The following is a 21,251-nucleotide window of genomic DNA, read 5'->3' on the forward strand; positions in this document are numbered from 1 at the left end:
AAATGTCAACCTATGTTTATTAAGGCTGATGGCTATGTGGGGTACCAATTGTTTCATTTTTTAGACTTGTTTGAATATTTGAAATATTTTATATTTTTAAACCTTAAACATTTAAAAATAAACACATCTGGAAAAGACAAAACTATAGGGATGGGAAACAGATGGTTGCTAAGGACTCAGGTGGGAATAGAGGTTGACTATAACGGAGCCCCAGAAATTTTGCGGGGTGATGGAATTCTTCTGTATGTTGCCTTGGGTGGTGGTTACACAACTATATGCATTTGTCAAAACCCACAGAAGTGTAAATTTTTAATAAAGTGAATTTTTTGTATGTAAATTATGCCTTAATAAAAAAAAAAGAAGAAAAAAAATCATCCAATAATGGTAGGACAACTCCAAATAACATCGTACTCTCACAAGACTGAAGGAGGTGAGGACAAGAAGGACTTTCTCATTGACGCCCACTGCTCCCTCCTTCGGTGAAGACAGTCTTTCCCAGAAGTCCCCAGAACACTTCTCCTTAGGTCTCATTGGTCGGAGCTGGGTCACATAACCACACTTGGACCAATCATTGGCAAAAGCACAGAGGATGCCAAAATTGGCTTACACCAAAAATGAGTCTTTCCCTCTGTCTAGGCATATTGATACTGGAACAACATTAGAATTTGTTTAGCAAGACAGGAGGGGACAGTAATGTGGGTAGGCCACCAAAAGCGGCTGCCTCTCAGCCAGTATAAGCCCATCACTGATTTAAATCCCACTTAGGGACTAAGAGCTAAAGTTCTAAACACTTCTCACCCTTCAAGTGCCCTGGGGCTTCACAACCTCAAGCTTCACCGGAAAGGTGCCTGGTTGGGCAGTTTGGGTGATAGATTCTTATAAAAATTGAGCATATCTGAGACCTCGTTGAGAGGGGCCTGCCCATCTGTATGAGCAGCTTCCTGAAACAGAACTCTTCTAAAGGAAGAAAGGGTTGATTCCATCACTATGTCAGCTGAAATTTATTTAACACCTACATGTGTCAGTCATGGTGGTAAGGGCTGGAGACATAGAGAACAGGACAAATGTAGAGGAGAAGCAATTGTCACTCAGGTCACCCTCCATGCCAGCACCCACAGACACAGTGCATCCAAGGGAGATGGACCTGTATTAGGATGAGGAAAATCTGCAAGAGCAGTTTCTATAAAAACACAATGAGCACCCAGCAGCACTGCATCAGAGCCTGGATGAGAAAGCACGGATGACACGAGTGGGGGCAGAGGGGATTTATCTCCGCGTGGCATTTGTAGAGACCATTTGTGCTCTGAATGGACACAGTGGCCCAAGTACCAAGCCAGCCCAGCCCACATCCTGCTCAAAGAAGTCACAGGAGGAGGAGGCACGCTCTGGAGGTGGAGTGGGCACGTGAGTGGGTGTAGGAGGCACTGAGCCCTGCCAGCAGCTCTCAGTAGCTCTGATGGCAGGGCAGAGGTGGGGCAGCTCCATAAAAAAGGAAATAGCAGAGTCCAGCCTTTCACAAAACAAGCAAGATATCCCTGGACTCTCCCAAGACCAGGCAGGAGGAATTTAAGGAGAGCTGGAGTTCCTTTAGATCCTCTGGGGATGATGCTCTACTGTTGATGTGACCTATTTTTATCCACAGGTTGGTACATGGGGATGAAACATGGACTTCAGGACTTAGGAACAATCAGAGGAGGCACCCATCAGTTGACGATTACTCTACTGTGATCCTGATGCCTTGACAAATTCATTTGACTTTATTATTATAGAAACTTCAAGCATATACAAAAATGAAGAACACAGTATAATGAGGCTTCGTGTACCATCACCCAAGCTTCAAAAATTATCACTACATGGCCAATCTTGTTTCATCTCTCCCACTTCCTCCTCATACTATTTTGAGGTAAATACCTGATTTTATATCATTTTTGTCCATAAATATTTCCGGATGCATCTAACAGATAAGGACTCTTAAAAAAAAAAGAAACATAACACACAATACCATTATCACTTAAAAAAATTAGTAAGTCCTTAATATCATCAAACCCAGGCAGTACTCAAATTTCCAATTGTCTCATAAATGTCATATACTTTTTTTTTTACACTTTGTTTCAGGATCCAAATACTGTCCACGCATTCTATAAATCTTAAACTTCTGGGAATTATGGTTGAAACAAAAGCCAGAACAAAATTGGACTTCTCTATCCCTATCTTATGTTTTATGAAATTGCAAAACTGGGGAGAGTATTTTTTTCCTTATTAAAAAAGTTTCAAAGGTTATGTTAGTAATTGGCAAGCTATTTCCAAGGCCCTCAGGTTTCTAGCCTCATAACCAGAAGCACTAGGCAATTTGACTGCCCAACAATGTTGGCAGGTGAGTTATTTCCCAGCGGGGTCCATCCGGATTGCAGTGTTCCTCCTGTAAGAGGCACCTGCCCTCGGGATCTCCTCTGAGGCCTAATTAAGTCAGAGTTCAGGTGCTGAATCAGCCACCAGGGGGCTCCCGAGGAACTCGAATTTCGGAGTTACCCAAAAAGCCAACTTGGTGCGTTTTATTATATACAGACTAATCACATTAGGTTGCATTCTGCCAGCAGAAGAGAACAGACCTCAGGCAATTGTGGCTTGTTGCCCAAGATTGGCAGGAAAAGGACACAGTGAGCTGTCAGTTGCCCTGTCAAAGGATTTTATATTTGCAGCTCCCCCCCCAACCCCTCAGTGGTCTTCCTTGCAGATCCACTTGAAGGCAAAGAGAGCATACTCACATGGGGAGAACTCCATGCTAAGATCTTTGGAACCCCCTGATTGTCAATAAACCCTTCAATTATTAAGTTCATAGAGCGTCATTAGAAGCATGTTAGACATATGCTTACGTCTAGGTGGGGATGGTTAACACGAAATTACACTCCCAGGAAGGAACACAAGCCTGAGAACCTGGACATCCAGATTCTCCATTTGGCCTTGCAAATCTCTCCCCATCGCTAGGCCTCACTGCTGGAAACTGAAGGAGTCGGGAGTGAAGCCACTCGCTAGGGTCTCTTCCTTCTCTGTTGGGAGTTTTGGTTGAGGGACTATTTTAGTTTGCCGGGGCTGCAGTAACAAAGAACCACAACTGGCTGGCTCGAAACAAGAGAAGCGTGTCACCTCACTGCTCTGGAGGCTAGAAGTCCTAAATCAAGCTGTCAGCAGGGCCGTGCTCTCTCTGAGGCTCTTGGGGAGAATCCTTCCTTGCTTCCTCTAGCTTCTGCTGTTTACCGGCAATCCTTGGTATTCTTTGGCTTGTAGATGGCCGTCTTCTCCCTGCGTGTCTTCCCTCTGTGCATATCTGTCTCTGTGGCCAGATTTCCCCTTTTTATAAGGACACAGTCATATTGGATTAGGGCCACACACAAACCCCCAACATTTTAACTTGATTACCTCTGTAAAGACCCTATCACCAAATAAGGTCACATCCCAAGATACTAGTGGGATTAGGACTTCATATCTTTTGGTGGGCTACAATTCAAACTATAACAGGGACCACGTCGTCGAAAAGATGATGTTTAGAAGGCTTGTAATGACAAACCCACGAAGTGTGCTCCCTAGCGGGTCCTACCACCCTGAGGGTCCAAGACACAATTACCAATCTACAAAGGTATCATAATAACACAGAAACAATTATGATATGGAAAACTACATACTGTGATTTTAACGAGGAAAATGAACATTGTAACCCAAATTACATTAAATTCACTACATTTGATGTTTTCCTATGATCATTAATATAGAATATAAATACAGGATAAGACCGAAAATATCCAGATTTTTTTTTCTAAAAAGGTACATCAGAGGGTCATTATTATGCTACTAAAAAGATTATCACAGAACTCTTTTTTATAGTAAACACTCAGAACTCTTTTATATACTAAACACGGAGAACTTGTCCATCTTAAACATTCACAGAATCAGATTCACCCCTTTTGAGGAACACAAGTGTTTGTTACCTACACGAGGCCACCCCAGCTTTGGCTCATCACCACCAACAAGGGGCCATCCATTCTTCCGGGCTTTACCTGACCATTCATGGCCCCACAGGCGTCGATCCCAGAAGGCACCCCTTCAGTTCCTGACATGGTTTCTCAATGAACAGCGTCAGGGCCAGCCCAGCGATGAAGGTCAGCAAACAGTGTCCAGAGAAAAGATAGAACTGGAGAGAAAGAGGGGCAGAGTGGACAGAATCTTACTACAAGACTCCTATTGTGTTTAGATCTTAAAATGTACCATCCTGGCTTTACGAAATGGATCTGTAAGATAAACATTAAACTAACATTAAACTAAACATTAAAAATAAAATAAAGATATCATCCTTTGCTGAAGCCCTCCCTCAAATAAAAGAAAGAATAGGCTCTTAATTTTCCAAAACAAAACCCAGGCTTCTAACAAAGCCAGTAGGTTGCTTCATTGTTCCAGAAAAGAACAAAGTGTGGGGCGACCCCAGAGTGGAGAGCTGGGGGCTGACTCACCATGTTGGTGTCGGTGTAGTGAATAAGCGTTTCCTGAAGTCCGTTGTAGAGGATGATGATGATGGGGTGCACCAGGTAGCAAGCGTAACTGATGCCAGCCAGGAAACTCCAGACATTGCAAGAAAGCAGCTGGTTTACCAGACCTGGAGGGAACAGGCACTGATTCATGGAGCCCCAAGCCCCTCTCTGAGGGTGTGAAGACATCGTGTCATCACCGATTCCTCTGTATGCTCTACCTAAGTCTGTGAACTTCTTTTAAGAAGGTCTTCATTCATTATAATTTTTGAGAGACTGTGCCCAAAAACACCATTATAGATGAAAAACTAAGAGGCGTGCAGCTGGAACCTCAGAATGTGGAATAATTATTTGGAATAAAAGTCTTTGCAGATGTAATTAAGGGAAAGAACTCAAGATGAGGTCATCCTGGATTAGGGTGGGCCATAAATCCAAAGACAAGTGTCCTTATAAGAGATAGACAAGAAGATAGAGACACAGAGGAGAGGGCCATGTGAAGATGGAGGCAGAAACTGGAGTGATGCACCTACCTACCAAGGGACGTCAAGGCTTCCAGAAGCCTCCGGGAGCTAGGAAAGAGGACAGAACAGATTCCCCGTCAGAGCTTCTAGAAGGACCTTGCCAACACCTTGATTTTGGATTTCTAGCCTCCAGAAATGACAGAATCAATTTCTATTGTTTTAAACCACAAAAAAAAAAAAAAGAAAAAATTTCTGTTTCTCCATCGCCCAGCCTCATCTCAAGTAGTGTATCATCTCAGTAGTGTATCATTGTTCGCTCAGTTGCTCAGGACAAAATCTTTGGCACCGTCCCATACTCCTTTCTTTTTCTCCCACCCCACAGAGTCCTGTCAATCTATCTTAAAAACGTATCTCAAATCAGATCATTCCTCACCACCTCCTTGGCTAACACCTTATCAAATCCTCCATCTCCTCCGTGGACCTCGATGGCATCTTCCAAAGGGATCTCTTGGTTTCTCTGCACTCACTCTTGCTGCCCTACGGTCCCCATGCAATATCCAGAGTAATCTTGTAAAGTCAAAATCAGATTATGTTACACAGCATTTAGAATAAAATCAAATTCTTCCCCATGCCCTTGATTCCTATCTCTCTTCCCCCTTGATCCTTGATTCCTCTCTCACTGGTCTTCTTGCTACTCCTCCCACCCACTAAGCTCATTCCAGTCTAGAGACCTTAGCCTTCCCTCTGCCTGGAATGCTTTTGTACCCCCTATTTGCAAATTCACACCTACTCCAGTTACCCTCGGATCACTGCTTTATTTTTATTCACTGTATTTATCTGCATCTGATATTATATTATAAATGTACTTACTTAACATGGCTCTGGATTCCTTTCCTATGGCTGCTCTAACAAGTTGCACCCACATGGTGCTTGAAACAAAAGAAGTTGATTCTCTCATCATTCTGGAGACCAGAAGTCCAAAATCAGAATCAGTGGCTGAAATAAAGGTGTTGGCACAATCACATTCTCTCTCGTGGCTCTAGGGGAAAACCCATTCCTTGTTAGCTTCTGGTAGCTTTCAGCATCCCTTGGTTTGTGGCCACATCACTCCAATCAACGCCAGCATTTTTAAATCTCTCTCTGCTCTGTCTTCATACCGCTGTCTCCTCTGTGTGGAGTCAAATCTCCCTCCGCCCCTCTCTTATAAGGATACATGTGATTGCATTTAAGGCCCCCCAACCTAGACAACCTCAAATAACCAGGTGGCAGGTATTAGGCAGGAATACCATGATGTTTGCCACCGCATCATAGGCGGCCTGTGCCAGGCGCGGGGAATAGTCGTTTATGTTCTGAGGCTCTGTCAACAGCTCAGGATCATTGTCACCAGGTGGGAGCGAGGTTAGGGTGTGGTCATGTGATCTAGCTGCCTATACATCCACGTATATCAGTCAGAGAGAATGCAGCCCATTTTCTCTTTAACATCATTTCTCCATATAACGGAATGCTTTTAAAATTAAAATATTAAAGGACAAATCCCTCATCATTATAGACCATACAATTCCAGAACAATTTGAATAATCAAACATCTGGGAGGTTCTATTGCACAGAAGCGAGGAGCGCAGGCTTTCAGCTTTGAACCTGGTCCTGGGTTCACCTTCTTGCCCCATCACTACCCAGCTGAGACCTTCACACGTTACTTTATCTCCAGCCACCGTTTTTCTCTTTGAGAAACAGAGCTAATTATCACTCTGCCTACAGGGGTGTGGCCAGGTTACCTGGGGTCAGACGAGTGAAATTCTCCACGGGGCCTGGCATGAGCATGTGCTCAGTCAGCACAAGTTGTGATGATCACTTTGTTATTTTCCTCCTTAAACGGTGACTTCCAACCCCCTTTGCTTTGGGTTCACAGGCCAGAGTTTAAGCTCATCCTCATTGCTTCCCTAGGATGTAAAATGGTCAGGCCCCCACTTGGCTGGTTTCATCACTTCAGGGCCTCTGGGCAGTGTGGGCCAGAACCTTTCTGGATGATTCCTGCCAGCTTTTCTCCTGTCATTTGTTGACACCTCAAGCACCCAGTTCTTACCTCATACCAAATATAGAGAAGAAAGGAAAAAAGTCAGGTGACTTGGATAGATGTTTCTAATATGGAGAAGACCACTTTCTTTCCATTTAAGACCATTTTCTGCTTGACTCCCCGCACATTGAAGTCGGGGTGCAACAGAAGTTTTCTAAGGGGATTTGGCAACTACTCAACCTCCACCCTCAGATGAAGAAACCGAGGCCCAGGGTGGGGGTGCCCAGAACTCTTGTCCCCGCCACTGGGACTTTTTTCTCACTACACGAGAATCCTGCCTGAGTTCTCTTCCAACTTCCAAACTAGCTTCATTGGAGAGGCTGTGTATCTTTCTTTCGGAACGTGCATTTATACAGAAGCCAGTGTAAAAATCGAAAACAGAATATGTGGGTGTTTCCCCCAAGAACGTAGACAAATTGATGTTTTTGAGTCAATATCAGTCATTCATCAGAAAATAAAAGCCCCTCTGTGTACACTGTGTTTTCCCATTTGTCGCCTTTAACGGACCAGTGGGTGAGCGCTCGAGCATCGTACCTCCATAGCCTTCCTGACAAGCAAATACGACCCAGCCCACAGCTGCCGCCCACAGGGTCCGGTGGAGTGCCTGGTAGGCAGCAGTGGCAGCTGAAGAGGTGGCCGAGGTGTCGTCCACTGTGTACGCCAGAGCAACCACTGCGAACAGGGTTGACAGGGAGCAAATCCACCCCAGCAGAGCCTGCACCTATGGGAAAAGGAAAGAAGAGGTCAAGGCTGTTTTGGCCAATGGTATTTACTCCCTTTTACACTGACTTACTTGTATGTTATTACTGTCCCTTTAGGTGTCTATTTGTAAACCTGAATGGGAGCCCAAATTTGACTAAAATGGAAAGTTCAGATTAGTGGTTATGAGGGATTAGAGTTGTGTGGGATGGGGGAGATAGGGTGTGTGACCGTAAAGATGTGGCACAGGGGAATCTTTGTAGTGACGGGGGAGTTCTGTACCTTGATTGTGATGGTGGTTACACAAATCTACACACAAAACTATATACACACACAAATGAGCGCACATAAAACTGTGGACCTAAGGTCTATGGATTGTGCCAATGTCAGTTTCTTGGTTGTGATAATGTACCATAATGACGTAATATGTTACCAGTGGGGGAACCTGGGTCAAGGGTACACAAGACCTCCTCTACTATTTTTGTCACTTGTGATGAATCTCGAATCAGTTTTAAATGAAAGTTAAAAGAAAAGGTAATGCCCTAACCCACTCCCACTACTCCTAACCTCCCATTCTGTTCCTTATCCAAATGAGGCTCCTTGACTGGTTCTGCCCCCCTCCCCCCAATAAATATGAGGGCTCCTGGTCCATAGCACCTACCTGGGCTGTACGTAGTCACCAGGGACATAAAATGGCGGCAGGAATGGGAGAATGGAGACGTTTCCAGCTCAAAGAACAGCCTCATGAGTTAAATTCTATTACTGGGCTCAGTTCAAGATTTTAGATCTTATGTCACCTTACTTGACCTTTTGAGACCCAGACCTATCTTCCAAGGATCTCTCTTGCTTCTCCGTTCCAGTTCTCAAGATGTTATCATGACACCTATGTTGAACCGAACTAGCATCTTATCATTCCACCATCTTGTCTCTAAAGAGAAGCTCTCCCCTCCTTGAGTCTGAGGTTTCTGCTCTAGGTTCTGGTTACAGGGGAGAAAAGGTATTTCCTGAGGGGTTCTCCTTGAGCCCCCTCTTTTAGCCTAGGATGTCCTTTACTCCTTTACTCATACTGCACACTGCCTATCTCATTCCTAACACGTGGCATTTGCCCCGGCTGCCTCCAGCTTAGACTCTTCCTTATTTTCTGGCTTCTAAAGGTTTGCATTTGGTCTGCCCACCCTTTCTTTATCGTTTCTCCAGCTCAGCTTGACTTGTGTTCCAGCTCCTTGCTCCCTGGTCCTGACCCAGCCCTCAGGGTGATTCCCAAATGCTCCATCTTCATCTTAAGTTTTCCCCTTTGCTGGCATCCATCTTCTCCCTGGGCACCCACGCAACCCGGACTACACTGAAGCACCTCTATAAGGCACTCTGTTGCCACTAAATCTACAACTGAGCTGTGCGTTTTCAGGGGACCTTCATAACGCCAACCTACAGAAAAAGTCACATAGCTCCTGCACATCCATTCCTTCCAAGTAAGCCCTAGCTCCTATTCCTGCCATGAGCAACACAAGATTCTCCAGGGACCAAGGCCTCTTCTCTGGAACGTCTAGGTGAGGTACCCACAAGACCTAGGCAAACCAAGGTAGGGCCTTAGCGCAAGGAAATTCCTGGCCCTTCTTCCATTGAGAAGAAAATTATCCTTCATTCATTCATTTATGGAGTGCCTTCAGTGAGTCAGGATTTCAGAACTGGGTGCTGGGGGTTCAGAGGTGAGGAAGACAGGTTCTGCCCTCAAAGTCTTGCGGGTAAATGGAAGCTACATGAAAAGGTTTTGCACAGTTCAAGGCCAAGGTAACGTATTCAATAGATTGCCCCGAGGGTGGATTTGAGCTCAACAAGACTGGAGGCCAGGAGCAAAGAAGTCCCCATGAGAGATGAGAAGAGCTACAACAAGGTCAGTTGGAGAAGCTAAGTAAGAAGATGGTAGGAGAAACAATCAACAGGGCTTGGTGGCTGATTGGATGGGGAGAACAGGTCAGTGAGGAGGAGGCACCCGAGATGAACTCAGGTTTCCTGCTTAAGTAATCAGGTTGGATGGTGAACCAGAATGATTGCCCACAAAGGAGCCAGGGAAAGAGCTGTGTGCTGTAGGCCTACTCGGAAGGCAAAGTAACAGCTTCTCTCCCTCTAGACACCACATGTTCTGATTCCCAGATGGAACCATCATATCTGACCAAGAATCTTGTCTATAGAAACCAAAGAGCTTATGCTGTTTAAAATCCAACCCAAGGGGCTGGCCCATTGGCCGAGTGGTTAAGTTCGCACGCTCCGCTGCAGGCGGCCCAGTGTTTCGTTGGTTCGAATCCTGGGCGTGGACATGGCACTGCTCATCAAACTACGCTGAGGCAGCGTCCCACATGCCACAACTAGAAGAATCCACAACGAAGAATATACAACTATGTACCGGGGAGCGTTAGGGAGAAAAAGGAAATAATAAAATCTTTAAAAAAAAAAATCCAACCCAAGTAACTAAGCCCTTCCAGAAGAGAGTCTTGCCATTGTAATCTCACTGGATGTGTTTTCCCACATCAGTGGTTTCCCTGGGTCTGTACCGAGGTTCCAGTGAGTGGGACCCCACTGGGTTCCAGGTCTGGAGCTTTCTTAGGGGAGCTCAGTGAGGAAAGCAGAGAATCAAGCTCTGGCAAGAAGTTAAGGGCCCTCTTACTCTTCAGTACCAACAGATATCGCTAACACACCACAGCACAATAAGGTACGCAGCAGTCTGACTCCTCTGTAGCTTCGGAAGAGCCTGGCCAGGTGGGCCACCCCAGTACTAAGCAGTCCCAGCCCTCACCGTGAGCAACAGGGAAAACTTACCTTGGTCTTGAGAATGTTTGCCTGGTGATTTTGGTGCATGAAAATGCTCAGAAAGAGGCCCACGAGGAATGGCCCACATCGGCAGTAGGGCTTAGAGTAGTACTCCAAGAAATATAACACAGCCACATTTTCACTGAAAAACACAAAGAAATAAGACAAAAGATTATGTTTGATCTGGACATGGAAAAGAGAATCTCTCAGATGTCCATTGGGGCAATCAGCAAATCCAAAGGAAAATTTGGGGTACATTTGTTCACTTCCTTAGTGAAGATCCATAGACAGTGACTGCACCGTCCTGCCTTAGGCCGCAGCTGTCTTGTTACAGTTCCAGATCCCCTTGGGTCCCTCCATCCTGGATCCCAAGGAAATTTGATGACTGTGTTCATTTTCAATAGCTGTTTCTGGCGGCTGGTATGTCAGGATCACTCTAAAACTGTGGTTCTCAGAAGCAAACCTTTTCTGAAAGAAGTGAACCTCTTCATAGAAGCTCTTATGAAATTTGGTTCCTTGGGCCACACCCCCAGGGATTCTGATTCAGTTGGTCCAAGACGTTGCTTGCTGGACCATCAGTGGGATGTCAAGCCTCCCCAGGTGGCTCTCATGTGCATCCAGAGTTAAGCACCACTGGGCTCGACAGGAGTGAGCTTCTCCTCGGTTACCTGGCCTTACCCTCAGCGGCCAATGACACGATGGGAAGGCATGATGCTCTCCTGGTCAAAAGGCCTGGGGTGTAGTCATTCATTCATTCATTTCATCCACTCACAGATACATATTGAGCACATGCACAAGGCATAGTTCTGGGCTATTTTATATCAGGAGGTCAGCAAAGGCTGCTCTGAGAAAGCGATGTTTGCACAGACATCTGAAGAAAGTGAAGGAGCAAGCCCTGCAAGCTCTAGACTCTAAAGGACAAGCATTCTAGACTAAGGGAACAGCAAGTGCAGAGGCCCTGAGGAGGGAGTGTGCTTGGTGTGCGGGGGTAAGGAGGCCAGTGTGGCTGGTCCAGAGTCAGCAAGCAGGGTAGTGATAGATGAGGTCAGACAGGGTTTCCACTGTGGGAGCAATGGGCAGAATTTGAGCAGATGATTGACCTGATCTGATTTTCATTGGCATCACTCTGACTGCTGTATTGAGAATAGATTGGCAGGTAGTCATGTCAGTTTTTCCTGTGTAGTACACAGGGTGGTTACAAGAAAGAATCGTTACCCATACTTCACTGGGGAGGCAAAACAGCACAGCGGTAAGGTCCTAGGTTCAACTCACACCATGCCACTTACCGGCTGTGTGACCTTGAAGCGGTAACCCCACCTTCCTCCCATTTCCAGGGTCTCTGTCCAAGGTTCCCAGCAGCAGTTTGCCACTGGAGGAGAAATACAATACAGCCACGTGGGGGCACCCCTTTCCTCTGAGAAGCATTTCAGCAGCGAGAAGACTCCCCCAGTGCAAGTTGAAAGGTTCAGAAGTTTAGAAACCAGAGTGCCAAGCCCAATCAACTTTCCCATCCAGGCAGGAGCACTTCCTACCCAGTTGTTCCACGAGCCGGTGCACACAGTGCAAACAGCCTGGTATTCATTCAGCTGCCCTCCCTGGGAGGTCCTGGCCATCCGGAGGGCAGGCGAGGGGCAGAACCAGGCAGGCTGGGAACCGCGGTTACCTTGCTTCTGACGGAGCTGCCACCGGAAGGTCATAAGCCAGTGTGAGCAGAGCAGTGGCGGTGAAGGACGCCAAGAACAGCACGGCCCCGAGGAGGACGAGGACATGTTTACTTCTGCAAAGAACAGAGGGCATTGACAGGGGCGCTCTTCAGTTTCCTGCACAGCAAAGTTGGTGGACACGAAAGGCTTGAAACCTTGGCAATCAGAGGTGCTTCCTGCGAGGCCCACCTTTGAGAGAGGCTGAGGTGGGGGCCGCTGTGGCCGAGTCGGGTGAGAGCTGGGCTGGGTTAGAGCTTGGTTAGCCTTGACACTTGACCATTTACTAGCTGTGTGACCCTGAGCAGGACCTGAGCAGAGATAGTAATGGCATCCTTGCCTCACCCTGAAGTTTACTGTGCAGCTCAAAATGAGACCATGCTTGGGAACGTCCCTTGTCACCTACAAAGCACTATGCAGACATGTGTCGTTGATTTAGGAGAGACATGCTTGTCAGGCAGGAGGGGACACAGGGTGGACACAGGCACCCATTCCAGGCACAGAGGAGAGGGTAGGGTAAGAGGAAAATCCAGGGGTCCCTCCCCCACCTAGATGCAGAGTCTGAGACAAATATCTGGGTGTGGATAGCTCATGTGGGGACAGGAATGAGGGATGGGGTGGTGGAACAGAGAAGCAGGGAAAGCCAATACAAGGATGCGCTATCAAGGTGGCCAGTGCTCAATTCTTCTAGAATGCTCTGTGGAGCCTTATGAAGTGCACCTGAAAACTGTCCTGGGGGATAAAAGAGGGAAGCATCTTCCTACTGTCTTCTATGCCCCATGGGTCAACTGCCACCCCACACAAATTGATTCCTCCATACTTTGGGACCATGCATGTCTAAGGACAGGAAGGTTCTTGAAGGGGTCCAAACTACAGTAGGTAGGACATCCTGGTGCAGGAAGTGAGATTTATGGACACAGAATCAGAGTGAGGCACTGTCTGGTTGTACCTACTTGGAATTGTGAGGGTTGGGACCGAGAGATCTGCGGTGGTATAGAAGAAATGTCAAACTCAGGCACAACCCTAAGCAGATAAGGCCTTTGACAATCCTATTCCACTGCTTGAAGTTGCTGTGTTTCTTCATGAGGATGCAGTACCACTCGGTTATCACTACAGTGATACAGGGAGCAAATGATTTTCATCCAGAGTGCCAATTCTAGTTTAGCATTAATGCTTGGAATGGAGGAGGAGTCTTAGCTCAGTGGTGCTGTGATTGATTAGTAATGTCTACCAGGAGTGGGACAGGGATGGTACGGTAATAATGCTGTGTATTTACCATACCGTTTGCCAAACCCACTAGCTCTGTCCTCGTTGAATACTGGCGTTCTACACAAGTGTGTTCTCTGAAGGAAAAAAGCCCTTCCTTCTATGCCTGCCTCCATTTGGAAGCTAAATGTAGTTGCATAGTCACGAGCTTGGGCAGTGCTGGCTTTTAGCTGAGGGCTTGAAACCAACTCGCATGACAGCCTCTAAGAAAGATGCTGACATTGGGGCCAAGGCTCCTCAGTCACAAGGACACTCAAGTCGGTTCCCAGCCAGGTCTAGAGAGGGGGAGCTACTAAGAACTCGTTGTCCTAGGTAGGTGGTAAACCATCCAGTCAGGCCATCCAATAAAAACCCACATCCACTCAAGTAAATATTTGTTTAACTACCTGGGGGACAAGAGCTAATCTGTGGCACCTCCCTTCAGGAGTCAGACAAGTCTCCACTAGCTAACCACTGCTACGACAAAACTCCTAAAGCTTCCCGACATAGACTGTTGTGGGCTCAATTGTGTCTCCCCAGATTCTAACCCCCAGAACATCAGAATGGGACTATTTGGAGACAGGGTCCTTAAAGAGAAAATGAGGGTGAAATGAAGTCCTTGTGGTGGGCCCTAATGAAATATGACTGATGTCCTTATAAGAAGAGAAGATTAGGACACAGACAGACACAGAGGGAAGACCCTGTGGGGACACAGGAAGAAGACGGCCATCTACAAGCCAGGGAGAGAGGCCTCAGGAGAAACCAACCCTGCCAACACCTTGATCTCAGACCTCCAGCCTCCAGAACTGTGAGGAAATAAGTTTCTGTTGTTTTAGCCCCCCAGTCTGTAGTACCTTGTTATGAGCAAACTGATACACAGAGGTAGCAAAACAACCAGACGGGGAGATAGTGAGCCACGCCCCTGCTTCCCTTCTGTTAGCCCTTTGTCCTCCTGAGCCCCCGAGCAGCTAGTCAGGACAAATGCCCTTGTGCTAAGGTGTTCCCTCAGCCCGCCCAGGTTGGCGGTTGTATTTCCTGGTTCTTTGAGGGAACTGCTCCCAGAACAATGGGATTGAGGAAAGGCCCAGAGCTTCAAGCATTGACCTCCACCCCTGTTCCCTCAAGAGTGATGGTTGCTCAGAAAGGCCCATTCGGGGATATAGCCCAAGAGGAGGAAGGAATAGCAAGTGTCTCCCTCTGGTCTGAAAAGACCGCAGCTGCCTCAAAGGCCTCTGTCAGCCCCCAGCGTCCTGACGGGGACTCCCCCCCACGATTTCTCTTGCCCTTTCTTCATTAAATACCTAGGCCTGCTGCAAATGCCACCTCGGAGGAAGCCTGCAGAGGCTGCCCTTCCTCCTCTCCTAGGGCTGCCTGGCCTGCTGAGGCTGCGCACCTCCCCCTCCTGTACCAGCAGGCACTTGCCGTGGCCTCCAGGGCCCTTTGAGTGGCCATAGCCCATCCCAGAGCCGAGGCCTCGTCCCCCGGAGAACTGGCCAGCCCGGCTCTGCTGGGCCCAGCTGCTCCCCGCCCCTGAGGGAGCTCTTAAGGTTCGACTGCCTTATGGGGAGGAAGAGTCCACCCCACTGGAGCCCCCAGGGGCCTGTGCGTGTCTCAGCTCCTGCTCAGCTCCAGCAGCAGGAGGGATGAGGGACCCAGGAGTGCTCCGGGTAATCAGCTCACTCCGTCTAAGAGGCTTGTGTGGGGTGGAAGGCTTGCAGAGCAACCCAAAGTCACCTTTATCTACTCTCAAGCTTCCTTGCCTGATTCCGTGTTAGAGGAGGGGAGGAGATCACACTAATTCCTGATTCCCACCACTCTCAGTGGCTTCATCCTGGGGCGATGTGAGTATAAATAAAGCAGACATAGAGGGTAGATCTTTCGATGAGAGGATGTTCAGAGCTTTTTTAAAATCTTGATTCCCCAAACAAATAACAATGTGATTCTCAGATCTTACCATTTCCATAGTCGATCTCATGTGTTTTTATCAGCTCTATTATGCTATCAAAAATCAGGGGCCGGCCCAATGGTACAGCAGTTAAGTTTGCACGTTCTGCTTTTTGGCGGCCCAGGGTTCGCCAGTTAGGATCCTGGGTGTGGACATGGCACCGCTTGGCAAGCCATGCTGTGGTAGGCATCCCACATATAAAGTAGAGGAAGATGGGCACGGATGTTAGCTCAGGGCCAGGCTTCCTCAGCAAAAAAAAGAGGACTGGCAGTAGTTAGCTCAGGGCTAATCTTCCTCAAAAAAAAAAAAAAAAACAGAGAGAGGAAAAAAATTCACACACACACATCCCCCACTCTGAGAAAAGAAGATATTAGATGAGGATGTCTTTGTTTCAGGAGAATGGGTAGAGGTGAACCTGGGCCTCACCCCTCCCGCCTTCCACAGTGTGCGTCTGTGTACAGTCACCCCTCACCCTCCCCCACAAGACTGGGCACTTGCTCATGGTCTGCACATCCCCCCAGCCTCTTCAGAGGAGATGGAATTGAGAAGTGTAAAGCAAGAAGTGTGTGGCCGAGGCTGAGCAAGAGGAATGCAAAACCTCCAATCTGGAAGCCTTCATTAAAATCTGCTCCACACCAATACCTTCTAGAAAGAGTGTTCAGAGAGGAAATCAAGGAAGGGGCCTAGTTGCAGAGACAAGGGGACCCTTTGTGGAACAGGGACAGTGCAGAGATGGTGAGAGGGCCACCCCCATGGGTCTAGCTGAGCAGAAGCTCACAATGGGTTCTCCAGCCGCCCCTCCCCTAATCTCTGCAGAGACTGGGAGGGGCTAGGGGCTGCCATGGCTGGGGGACAATGGCAATTACATGAAATCTCAAAGGACAGGTGACTGAGTTGCACGTGGTCACACATCACTGATGAGCAAGCACTGTGCTAGGTCCCATGTGTATGACCTCACTCCAGCCTCCAGCCCTGATGTGAAGTGTTATCATCTCCACTTTATAGACAACAAAAATGAGGATGAGAGTCCAGCAACTTAGCCTGGGTGCCGTAGCTAGTAATATACCAGTCAGGACTTGAACCCACGTCTTGAGTCAAATTCACTACACCAGCAAACCACCTCTTAGTGGTTAGCTGTGAAACAAATTTTTTATGGTTAGTCAGAAAATCTTTTACATTTGAATTTAGAAAGCTTTGTGTGTTTAAGATATGAATGTAAAAAAGCAGATGTGCCTCTTTTTAAATTGTTCAATTTTTTAGATTGTTAAAATTAGGATGCATTTCCCCTGACTAGGATTCTTGAATGTTTGCATGTGGCTAGAATGGGCAACATCACGGGCCAGCCTGAGATTTAAATGCCTGCCTTGCAAAGGGCATGAATAGGTACCAGGAAACAGCTGGGCAACATGCATTTGGAACTCAGCTCTGCTTCCTAGTAATCAAAGACTTACAAGTTAGATGCGGAAAATGAATGGTTTTTACATAACCAAACAACAAGGTTTGTGTTTTGTTTTGTTTTATTATTAATATTCCATATTGGCAATGGTGTAATTAGACAGCCAGAGGACTGAATATTGATACAATCTTTTTTTTTTTTTTGAGGAAGATTAGCCCTGAACTAACATCTGCCACCAATCCTTCTCTTCTTTTGCTGAGGAAGCTTGGCCCTGAGTTAACATCCGTGCCCATCTTCCTCTACTTTATATGTGGGACGTCTGCCACCGCATGGCTTGATAAGCAGTGTGTAGGTCCACACCCAGGATCCGAACTGGCGAACCCTGGGCCACCAAAGTGGAGCATGCAAACTTAACTGCTGCACCACTGGGCCGGCCCCTGGATACAATTTTTAAGGAAAGCAATTTGTCATTATGCTTCAAGAACCCAAAAGACATTCATGCCCTTTGACCCAGTAATTCCTCTTAAGGGTATGCATTCTAAAGAAATATCAGAGGTGGAGGCAAGTGATTATCACGAAAATGTTTATCAGGCTCTTATTTATAAAAACAAAAACTGGAAATAATCCAAGTATTTAACAGTAGGGGAAGTTTACTGTAAGTAAACTATAGTTCATTTAAGGAATGAAATGTTAAAATTATGTTTACTTTAAAAAAATAAAATAATGTTTACTTTAAAAAAATAAAATAATATAGGAAAATGCTTATGTCATAAAACTATTAAAAGAAAGATATTAAAGTGGACACGCAGAATCCTTTCGTGTATAAAAAGCTGTGCAGAAAAAGGATAAACACCAGATGTTAACAGCAAATTCACCTCTCCTTGAGTGATTCCCTTCTCTTCATCCTAATATTGTCCAATGTTTCTTAAATTGAACATGTATTTTAACAAAAAAAGAATAACAAATCTTTTAAAATATGGCGTGAATAATCCACAAACTATAAGTCTCTCTGTGAATTATTGAGGCCTTAAAGCTTTTCTAAAACTAACAAAAATTAAGGTGATGAATATCCAACTCAGGGAAGCAGCTACACTGATGTATTGCGCGGGGCGCTGTAAATCACTTCACTCTTTCCAGAAAGTAGCCCCACAATATGGGACAGGCACCACAAAACTGTTCCTACCCTTTGACCTAGTAATTCCACTTGGAAATATGTCTCCAAGGAAATAACTAAAAGGAAAAGTCATGTGTTCAAAGACATTCATTGTGGTGCCATTTGTAATCATAAAAAATTGGAAACAATCTAGACCAGCCATAAAAACAGCATATAAATTCTAAAGCTGACAAGTATGCAGGTCACGTCACTATGTGGAAGCGTTTATGAGAACATTTAAGTGGAAAAAGCTGAACACTACACATTACATACACGCTGATTATCACTCTGCCGAAACACATAGTGATTTGCGTCGGACGTAGATTGGAGGAGAATGGAGAAGAAGGTAAACATGGAAGACCCAGCGTCTGAACTCTTCTGAAAAGCACATTTCCTAAGTTTTGAAATCTGCTCTGTGCATAACTGGAGCAGTTTCTAAAAGTTTCGTGAAAGAGGCCACGTGGGGAGAAATATTTGTCCCAATCAGACTCACTTTCCGTAGATGAAGATGATCGCTGGTGTCGTGAGATGGAACTGAAAGTCACTGGCGAGGTACCACGTCCAGCCGTTGCACTGAAACGAGAGGAGCAAAGGTTACTTCTTTCCTTCCCTTACGGGGTCTGCTCCACATGGTCTCGCCTTCTGGGACCAGGAGGGAGAATTGAGTAGGCGGGTGGGGGGCATTTCCATGGGAAGAGAAAGGAGTTTTGAGTCACAGTTATTTCGGATACCTTCTCTCATCTAATGCTTGTAATGAGCCTGGATGGTAGGTATTATTACTGCCATTTTACAAACTGGAGATTCAAACAAGTTTTCTCTTTTTTTTTAAAAAAAAGACAATAATAGCTCATCTCCTTGGACAGTTGTGGGAACTAAACTCTCTCATGTTACACGAATAGAAGGAATAATTAATGTTACATGAGGTTGGAGCCACAAGAGTCGATGTTGTTCTCTCCTCCTCGCCTTGCCTCCCCCGTCAACTCCAGGAGGAGAGAATGTGTTCATTTAGAAGGGAGGCCTGGTGCCAGACAAGATTTTGATGGAAACCCCAGAGTTCCCACTCATGATTGACATGAGATCGTCTGGCCAAAGCCACACTGTCCCACAGTCTGTCCATGTTTGTGCGAAATGAGGCGGCTACCTGTATTTCTCCTTTAATGTGAGGAAATTCCTGGGGGCAACTCTCTCCAGTGCTTCAGAGGGAAAAGGTGCCTTGGTCTCCTCCCCAAACCCCATGGTCCAAGGGAGACCAGACTGACCCAACAGAAGCGACAGCTTTCCTCGTCCCAGTTACAGAGAAGTTCTCATGTTGGGGAAATTTGTGAGTACTCAAGGCTTGAGGGCCCTCACACCTCTGCTTTCAAGGATCTAAGCTGGGCTTTACCTCATAGAGACGAATGGCTGGTCTCCATATGGCTCAAGCCAGTCTGCATCCAGAAAACAGCCCAGACTATCCTCTGTGGGCCGCTGTCACAGACATGAGCCCACCTGAAGGCAGTTAGCCGGTGATGTACACCCTGTCAAAGCTGCCGGGCACCTGCGAAGGGAAGGTGGCTGCCTATTTGGTAAGTGGTTATGTGCAGGAATTAGGCACACTTTAGAGATTCTCTTTTCAGCTGCACTTCTGAGGCATACGCAAAATCAGCGATGTGATTTAATCACGTCTATTTCACTTTTATTCGCTCCAAGTTCATTGTGAGGACGTTAGGGCTTGAGGGAAGCCATGACAGACATAGAGCTTGTTGCTCCCAACCAACTCTGTCAGGTCTGGCTTGAAATTGCGCAGAATTCATTATGGTGAGCGGGTGGTGCAACGTTCCCTCCCATGACAGGCTCTCTGCGTGGAGGAGAAAGTGTCCTTTCCCCTGGGGGCGATATGGACTGGAATGGGCAGGAACTGTGATGGAGCAGGGTCAGCTGTGTCCAAGATGTGCACCTAGATGGTTGACCCCTCAGTGCCCACCACCCTGCTTCCTCCTTCTGCTTTTCCAAGCAACTGCTCCTGCCAAGACTAGTACGCACTCCATCACAAGAGGCTAGACTCCAGGCCCACAGCCCACCTTCCTACAGCATCACTATGACTCCAGAGAATAGACCCAAAGAAAGGGGTTCAGACTCAGGTTGGTCCCTGGAAAGTTCTCCAAACCACATGAAGTGGGACTCTGCCTCTGCACCCATCTGCCCTTTCACAGCCAACAACTTGGGACTCACCGCATTCTGAACCGACAGGAAATTATTTAGCAGCAGCAAATTTGTCCACCACGCTTGCCGGCAGTTATCCAGGTGGAACTTGGGCACTTCCCAGACGGGTCCCCAAGGAACAAGGGAGAACAATCCAACCAAGAGGCACACGGAATACAAGTGAAGAGGCTGCAACCTGGTGGGAAAGAGCCGGGTGAGAGAAGGTGACTCCACGGGGGTTCTGTTCAGACCCCTGGGTGGGCACACAGAGACGGGGGCTAAGATGCTCTAAAACAGATTGCACTGGGTGGGCAACCACCTCCCCACCCACACCTCAAACAGTCACACATCCGTGGGTTCAAAATCTTTTCTTGAGCACCTATCATGTGCTGACTACGATGCTGCTGATGCAAAACTACTGCTTTTCACTGAGGAAGTCATACAATTCGGCCACTGTACTGGGAGCTTTTTAGATATTTCTAAACCTCATAACACTCCTGTCGGGTAACTATTACCTCTGTTTTACTGATGAGGAAATTATAGCTCAGAGAATCTCAGGTGACTTGCCCAAGGTGGCCCAACCATATGGCAGAACAGAGATCGGACACCAGTTTGTTCTTTCCACATGGCCTCCCTAGATGAAAATATCTTTCCTCCCTTCCTCTTTCCATCTTTTCCTCTCTCCCTTCCTTGCTTTATTTTTTCCTTCCTTCCTTCATACCCTACCTCCTTCCAAGCAGGATCTGAAGCAGCTACAAAGATGATGCACAAGGCACAAGGTGTCTAGACCAGCGCTGTTCAAGAGAAATATAATTCGAGCCACATCTGCCATCTAGTTTACATTTTCTGGTAGCCATATTTTTAAAAGTCAAAAGAAATAAATACGAGTAATTTTAATAATATATTTTATCTAGCCCAATATAGCCAAAATATTATTTCAACAAGTAACCAACATAAAAAAAACATTAAGCTATTTTACATTGTTTTTTCTTTTACTAAGTCTTAGGTGTGTATTTTACACTTACAGCACATCTCAATGAGCCATGTGTGTCTGGTGGCTACCTATTGGACGTCG

At 46.5% G+C, this 21,251-nt stretch overlaps 1 protein-coding gene across 2 annotated transcripts in view; it reads right to left on the reverse strand.

Moving 5' to 3' along the window:
• Nucleotides 1–394: 394 nt before the first annotated feature.
• LOC106842482 (O-acyltransferase like protein-like) overlaps nt 395–21,251 on the reverse strand; it is a 64,775-nt gene continuing 43,918 nt past the window's right edge. For both annotated transcript variants that reach the window (XM_014859028.3, XM_070512936.1), the window contains 7 exons: nt 20,207–20,372; nt 18,489–18,568; nt 12,220–12,333; nt 10,566–10,698; nt 7,587–7,773; nt 4,503–4,645; nt 395–4,186 (listed from right to left, as the gene is read on the reverse strand). In XM_014859028.3, coding sequence (XP_014714514.2) covers nt 4,061–4,186; nt 4,503–4,645; nt 7,587–7,773; nt 10,566–10,698; nt 12,220–12,333; nt 18,489–18,568; nt 20,207–20,372 — 949 coding nt within the window. In that variant the 3' untranslated portion in view covers nt 395–4,060. The remainder of the gene's footprint in view (nt 4,187–4,502; nt 4,646–7,586; nt 7,774–10,565; nt 10,699–12,219; nt 12,334–18,488; nt 18,569–20,206; nt 20,373–21,251) is intronic.

Source organism: Equus asinus, chromosome 7, assembly GCF_041296235.1.
Source record: "Equus asinus isolate D_3611 breed Donkey chromosome 7, EquAss-T2T_v2, whole genome shotgun sequence".
Classification (NCBI taxonomy): Eukaryota; Metazoa; Chordata; class Mammalia; order Perissodactyla; family Equidae; genus Equus; species Equus asinus.